General features: G+C 45.6%; 1 protein-coding gene across 1 annotated transcript; it reads right to left on the reverse strand.

Moving 5' to 3' along the window:
- Nucleotides 1-5737: 5737 nt before the first annotated feature.
- LOC121787965 (ethylene-responsive transcription factor ERF053-like) lies at nucleotides 5738-7510 on the reverse strand. Its single transcript, XM_042186815.1, has one exon. It carries the CDS (start codon nucleotides 7194-7196, stop codon nucleotides 6072-6074), a length of 1125 nt encoding a protein of 374 aa, XP_042042749.1. The 5' UTR covers nucleotides 7197-7510; the 3' UTR covers nucleotides 5738-6071.
- Nucleotides 7511-7803: the final 293 nt, after the last annotated feature.

The raw sequence follows: 7803 nt of genomic DNA on the forward strand, positions 1-7803 counted from the left end.
TTCAAAGGGTCGAACAGTGTTTCGTAGGTTAGGGGTTCGTAGGGTTCGCGTAGGGGTTGAGGATAGCCGTTGGAACCGGCGGTTTGCGGGGTAAACCGCCGGTTTAAGGGGTAAACCGGCGGTTTGTCGGGGTAAACCGGCGGTTCGGGAGCCGGTTTCTGCAGGTTCCGGCCACTTTTCAGAGGCTAGGTCGTAGGGTCAGTGATTAGGCCTGCAAAACCGGTCGTAAACCGCCGGTTTTCTGACGCAACCCGTGACCAACCCGCCGGTTTAGGGTAGAACCGCCGGTTTCGGCGGTAAACCGGCGGTTTACGGCAGATTTCCCATTAATTCCTACTTTAAAAATATGCAAATACAATTACATAATTGTATTTGTATATACTCTAGTCGATGAAGTATATTTCTCTATACGGCTAAATGAGGGAAACTTTTGACAATTCTACTATAATTGTTGATTGTTAGACGAAACTCAACATTTAAAGTTGAATTGCTAAAGGTGTCCTTAATTTAGTTATGTAGAAAGATCTTCTTCGCCGGTTAAGAGTATATATATAATACACTTATACGTTTAAGAACTTCAACGTCGTTTCTTGTCATTTGTAATTAGTTCTTCACTAGTAGTCTCATTTGTATTTAAATTTTGTTTAAGAATTCAAGACCGCCATATGTTTTCAATTTGTAATTGTTGTAACTTGTAACGTGTAATTTGTAAACATTCAATTTCAATAAAATTGCAACTTTAGCCGTATTTTTTTCAATTTTATTTACTCACATTCCATACAAAAACAAACTTGAAAAGTGTAATGTAATTTGATTAAAATTGAAAAGTTGAAAAATGCAAAAAAAAAAAAATCGTGGAACCGGCGAACCGGCCCGGAACCGGCGGTTCAAGCCGAAAACCGGTGGTTTTGAACCGGCGGGTAACCCGCCGGTTTTTTGAACCTGAACCGGAACCGTCCGAAGCTAGGCGGGCCGGTTCAGGTTCGTGAATATCTCGACCCTTGAACCGCCGGTTCGGGCCCGGAACCGGCGGTTTACAACCCTTGTGCATGCCTATCCACAACGATGTTCCTATACCGTTCCTATACCGTTCCTTAAGCCACTATTTGAGGGCCCCACTGTACTTTTTTACTCCATTCCTTAACTAAGGAACGGAACCTGCAACCCTTCGTTCCTTAACCGTTCCTTAAAATACTATTCATTCAATTTCATTTTTTTTTATTTCCAACCCAATTCAATTTAAATAAACACACTTTAATAAAAAACAAACACACTTTATTAAAAAACACACAACATTAAAAAAAAAAATCAACTTAAACTTAAAAAAAATAAAAAAAGCACACAATTAAAATCCTAAAAATATAAAAAACACAAAATAAAAAACACACAATTAAACGTGGGAAAATAAAAAAACTACTCCGCCGGCGAATCATCCTCCGGAGGCGGTCGAGGTTGAGGGGGAGTCGGAAGGCCAAGTTATGATGCCATATACACAATTCCGTTCCACCAGGCCGTGAATTGGGCGTACGAGAAGCGGGAAGTGTCCGCCATTGTGGCGGTCATGTACGCCACCATAAGTGTGTCCGAGCCTCCCCGCGAGCCCGATCCCGAGGCCGACTGGCTTGATTCGCCTCGGCCCTTCCTCGCTCTAGCCGTCTTCGCCGCCTTCGTCCCTTGCGGCCGACGGTGCCCACGGCTGGATCCCCCGTATTCGTCGGGCATTGGATCCCCCGTACCCCCAAACACCTGCGGTGTACCCTCGCTGGCCTCACCGGTGTCACCAGACGAGTAGCGGCCGCTCGCCGTGTGCTTCGTGCGCTTTGAGGTTGAGCCCGAGCTCAAGCGGACACCGCCGGCCCACCTTTCCTCGTCCTTGACGAGCTGCCAAATATCAACATATTTGAACTGTAGGCCGGTGTCCTGGTAGAAGACGCGCAAAGCCGCCCTCAGAATGTCGGCGCTCGAAGCTCCGCTTTGGTAGTTCGCCGCTTCGGCCGCGTAGATGCCGCAAAATTTTTTGACCTGTGCGTCGACTCGGCCAAAGTGAGCACGGAGCATTGTATATTTGCGCTTCCGGGCCCCTTTCGGCTTAGTCTGGTGGTAGACATCACGGACCTTTTCCCAGAAGCACTTGGCGGCTTGTTGGTTCCCGACGATGGGATCGTACGAGACGGTGAGCCAGGCGGTGTACACCGCCTTAGTTTCTTTGTTGTTGTACGGATGCCGGCCCAGATCCTCCAGTTCCTCCTTCTCCTCCTCCTCGGGTGCCTCAGACGCAGCCCTAGAGCTTCCACCGCCTCGGCTTCCTCCCTGGGTGGGTTCTACGGGGATATCCTCCCGAATCTGGGACAAACCCTGAGAAAGCCGCGAGCCGGGTGGTCGAGCGTAGGCATCCACATCGAAAGTGGGTGGTTGGTACCCACCCGGCGTCGCCGACCCCTGGGTGCCCGGCATCGACGACCCGGAACCGCCTAGTGTGTTGTACATGGTCTCCCAATCGCCGAACGCGTTGAGATCCCACCCACCGGAGCCGCCACCGCCGTAATTCCCGTCGCCGGACATTTTGTGAAGAAGATTGAAATAGAAAATTGGAGAGGAATTGATGTTGGTTTAGGAAGAGTAGATGTGTAGTTGTGTGTGAAATGTAATAAATTAGGTGTATTTATAGAATAAGAAAATAAAAATAAAAATAAAAAAAATTAAAAAAAGTTAAAAAACGGTAATATGACCGTTTAAAAAATTTTTTATAAAAATATATATTTTTTAATAAAATTAATTATTGCGTCATCGCTGACGTGTCCCACTCGCGGGCCGGCGAGTGGGAAGCACGCACGAAGCGGGGAGCGCCACGTCGCCCGAGCGCGTGGCGGCACAAGCCGTGCCGCGTTCCGTGCCGTCGGCACGCGGAACGGAATGGGAACGGAATGGGAGCGGAACGGTGCGCCGCAACGCGTTCCGCGGCGAAACCGTTCCGGCGGAACGGCACGCGGAACGCCGGCGGCACGCGTTGCGGGTGCCCTTATGTTCTCTGTTTTTTTGTGATTTTATTTATTACTAATCCCACATATATGGTTGTTATGTCAAAACTAAACAGTCTCGAATTTGATAATCTCACATAGTAGTAATATTTAGGGGTATTCGGTTTGCAAGATTGTATCTTGAAATTAAATTTATAGTATGTTTGGTTTTGAGATTGAATCTCAAAACTCAATCATATATGTATAATCATGAGATAATTAGTCATAACTAACCCCACAGGACTAAAACAAACCCACAACTCAATTTTAGATTTTATCTTGAAAACTGAACACCACCTCAATATATTGATTGAAGGTTGGGTTGTTTGAAATATAAATCAAGATTTTCAAGCCAATTTTCATCTACCATATGATTTTATATAAATATGATATGATATACGCCTAATGTAAGGGAAGTGATATATTAATGATATGGCAGTCGCCTGTGGGTGTTTCAAAAATATCATAAATAGTTTGTCTGGCAGTGCCCATGAATTGTACTACTAAGATGGAAATAACTTATGAATGTAAAGGCATTCACCTTCGTGTCTCAATACCGTCTTTTAACTGTCTCATCTATTCAATATTCATGGATTCCACTGCACTTTTTACCCCATCTCGTAACTAAGAGACATCACCTGCATCCCTCCATCTCTTAACATCTCTGCCCTTAACTATTCATTCAATTTCATTTTTTATTTTTATTTCCAACAAATTCAATTAATAAAAACACACTTCATTAAATAAAAGAAAATTACAATTTAGAATCCTAAGAAAATAAAAAAACACATAATTAAAATCCTAAGAAAATAAAAAAACACATAATTAAAATCCTAAAAAAATAAAAAAAGACATAATTTAAAATACTAGAAATTAAAAATTGCACCCTTAAATTATAAAAACTACTCCACCGGCGAATCATCTCCCAAAGGCGGTAGCGGTGCCCTCAAGCTAGGTGGAGGTGGAATACCAAGTTGACTTGCTAGATACTCAATGTCGGCAAGATAGGCTTGATATTGGGGAGGCGTCATGCGGGAAGTGTCAGTCATCGTGGCGGTGAAGTACATCGACATTAGGGAGGACGGCGGCCCTTGGGAGCCCGACTGGCTTGATTCGCCTCGGCCCCTCCCCCCTCTAGCCGCCTTCGCCGCCTTGTTCCCTTGCGGCCGACGTTGTGTACCGGAGGAGCCCCCTGCCTCGGATGTCGGAAACTCAACCTCTTGTGAGGCGTTGGCTTCCCCGCCCTCACTAGACGAGTATTGGCCACTAGCCGCATGCTTCGTGCGTTTCGAGCTCGAGCACGTGGAGGAATCGACACCGCCAGCCCACCTATCAAGATGTTTGACCGCCTCCCAAACATCCGAAAATTTGAAATCTTTGCCGGTGTCGGATTTGAAGATTCACAAAGCCGCTCTCAGAATGTCGGATCCACTGGCTCCACTTTGGTATTGCTCCGCTTCCCTCTTGTAGATCCCACAAAATCTTTTGACATCTTTGTCGGCTCGTTCAAAATGAGCGCGAAGCATCTTCAGGTTGCGGCGGAAGGCCCTCTGGTTTATTTGCGTTGTATACGACGATGACCTTATCCCAAAAAACCTTGCTGTTTTGTTGATTCCCGAGGATGGGATCGTTCGACGTACTGATCCAAGCGTCGAACAGAGCCATCGTCTCACCTTGTGTGTATGGATGACGGCCGCCGTTGTCTCCGTCCGGCACCGCCTTCGGAATATCCTACCTAATTTGGGATAATCCCTGCGTTTGCGAGCTCCTCAGACCCAAGGGAGGGGGAGGACGATAGTATGCATCAACTGGAAAAGATGGTGTTTGGTACGCCGGCGTAGCCGAGCCTCAGCGACGAACAGGAACCTGAAGCACCCAAAACATTGTACATGCCCCTCCAATCGGCAAATGCGTTCAAGTCGTAGCCGCCACCCTCGTCACCGGAGTTTCCGTCACCGGACATTTTTGCAGAAATTGGAGAGGAAAGAGAGATGGTGTTTGTGAGAGTGTAGTGTTTGTGTGTGGAAAAAATGGTGAGGGAATTTTGTGTGTGTAGTGTTATTTATAGATGAATGTGGGAAAATAAATAAATAAAAGGTAAAAAAACCGGCAGAAAAAATGGTATTTTTTTAATTCAAAATTTTAAATTTTTTATAAAAATTATCAAGAAATCGACGCGAACTCGCGTGCCGGCGAGGGGGCGTCACGCCGCGTGCCGGCGAGGGGGCGTCACGCCGCGTGCCAGAGCTCGCCGCGTGGTGTTGGCGCGTGGCGGGCTGTCTCGCCATCCCTCCCCCTTACGAGCTAAGTGACGAGACGAAGCATCTGTAGCGCAGCGAGACGCCGCTGCGGATGTTATAATGTCCTAAGATCTCTCCGTATTCTAAAATCCAAAATAAAATATTAAGAAAAGAGTTTCAATGCTAACTCAAAACCATCCCATTTTGAGTTTTGGATTTGCTTTACATAAATCACTTCTTGAGATTTTGTGAACACTAAAAAAAATGAATAAGTAAAAATATTGTTTTAATTTTGAATTTTATATAAATGATTAGAGATGTTCAAATATGATTTTGCATAGACTAAAACATATACTCAAAACATATACTCAAAACCAACAAAAAGGTCACCGTGAAACATGGATAATCACAGCATGCAAAAAACACGAGTTACTCCTTCCTATTTGTTGGGAAATGGGAAAGCAATAACACCAATCATGATACTTATTACAATGATGAATTTAATCAAAATAAAAAATATTGAATGCAACAGTAACAATCATACTAATAATTTTAACAGAAATTAACAACTGATTGATTTCCATCTCCCCATAGATCAAAACAAAAATAGATCTATGAAACAATGATGGATAAAATCACAATGCAAAGGAGATGACAAAACACTCTCCACAACAGAAACCCCTAATTAACAGATAAACTAAAACTAATGACATAAAATCACATGCCCATGCAGATTGGCCTCTAATATGCAGCCCTCAAAGAATTGAAAAGGAGATGACTTAAAACATGTTTCTCCTTTTCTTGTTCATGTGAGTTAGTAGTTCCAAAAGAATGGTTGAGAAGAAGATGATGATGATGATGAATCTCTGTTGTTCTGTTTCTGTGCATCTGAATGATTTTCAGAGTCTTGATGCTTAATATACTCAAATGGAGGAAGTTTTGGAGGAGGCATCAAATTATTATTTGAATCCAAATGGTCCCACACTGCAGTCCCTGGACCCCACCCCGCCGGAACTCTGTCGAACCACGCCTCCGGCATGTCGTCCCACACAAGCTCTGACGATGCAGGATACGAGCCATCTGCACTGCCCCCGCCTTCTGTAGGTGCAGAAGGCGGGGGCTCTTCCTCTGCCTCATCCGTCGCTACTGGCATTAGCGGCGGATTAGGTTCAACGACAGATGATGTGGAATTTTCCTCGTCATCTGTAGCTAATACTGGCTGGGGCGCCGCTTTCCCGATAAATAGGTCAGGGAAGTTGAGCCTCGCATTCTCGCCGCGGAGCTTGAACGCCTCGCGGTCGTACGCGAGGGCGGCGTCCTCGGCTGTGTCGAACGTGCCGAGCCAGAGGCGCGTGCGGTTGCGTGGGAGGCGGATCTCCGCGACCCACTTGCCCCAGTGGCGCTGCCGCACGCCCCGGTAGAGCTTCGTCGCCGAGAGGGGCATCGCGGGCGGGCGGTACAACGCCGCTCGCCCGTGCTGCTCGAGGCGGCTCATCATCACCGCCTGCCCCCTCGGGCTCAGATGGAGCGCGTCGCTCCAGTACTGCAGCAACTGGAGCTGCTGCTGACGGGGAGGCGCGCCGGCCGCCGCCTCCCCAGCAAAATACGGCGGGAACGCCGTGTTTTGCTGGTAATGTGGCACGAATGAGATCATTTGCTGCTGCTGCGGCCGGAGCAACGGGGTCGGATTCGACCCCAATTGCGGCGAATTCTCCGTTGAGAAGGGGGAATATGGCGGCGGAAATGTCATTGCGGGTAGAAGCGGCGGAGGCGTCCAAGATGAAGATGATGAATTCTGGCCGCGGTCAGGGCTCTTGACTTTCTTGAAAGGGCGATTTGAGATGGAAGCTTCATCAAGAGCTACGTCTCCATCGAAATCCATGGCGTTTCCTTTTCCCGTCATCTTCTTCGATTTTCCTTTAATTTTAGAAGAATCCATCTAGAATGATGTAGAAGATAAAGATTCTTGCTCTTTTTTCTTTTGTGCTCTGTTTTCTTGAATGCTCTGGTTTTGGCCGCTCGCTCTTGAGGAGTGAAAATTGTAGATGAAATCTCAAATCGCAGATGCTAAAACTCACTGGGAGATTGAATCAGCTGACAAAGTGCTCCACGACAAGAATCTTGAATGATGAAATGGAATGGTTGTTGAGTATTTGAAATAGGAGGATGTAATAAGAGAGCGAGCGGCTGTTGAGGAAAAAACAATGAATGCCAAAATGGGAGAAAGAAGGAAGATTATTCTAGTGTGGAAGAGTATGAATGGAAATTGCGGGCTTATATGAAGAGAAAATTGAAGATATTTTTGGGTGTGAAGAAGCATCGCGGTTGTTGATGGGCTCCACACGGGTTTCATCTTTTTTGTTTTTCATACTGATTTTCTCTCTCTTTTTTTCTACTGTCGTTGCTTTTACTCCACGTCGACCTATTATTTATTCTCTTTTATTTTTCTGTATTATATTTTTTAGATAATTGAGAATAAAACGAGTTTTAATGCGTAATTAGTAAATTAAAAAAAAGAAAAAAATATTGAAATAATATAGTCAATG

This window comes from Salvia splendens, chromosome 22 (genome assembly GCF_004379255.2).
Source record: "Salvia splendens isolate huo1 chromosome 22, SspV2, whole genome shotgun sequence".
Taxonomy (NCBI): Eukaryota; Viridiplantae; Streptophyta; class Magnoliopsida; order Lamiales; family Lamiaceae; genus Salvia; species Salvia splendens.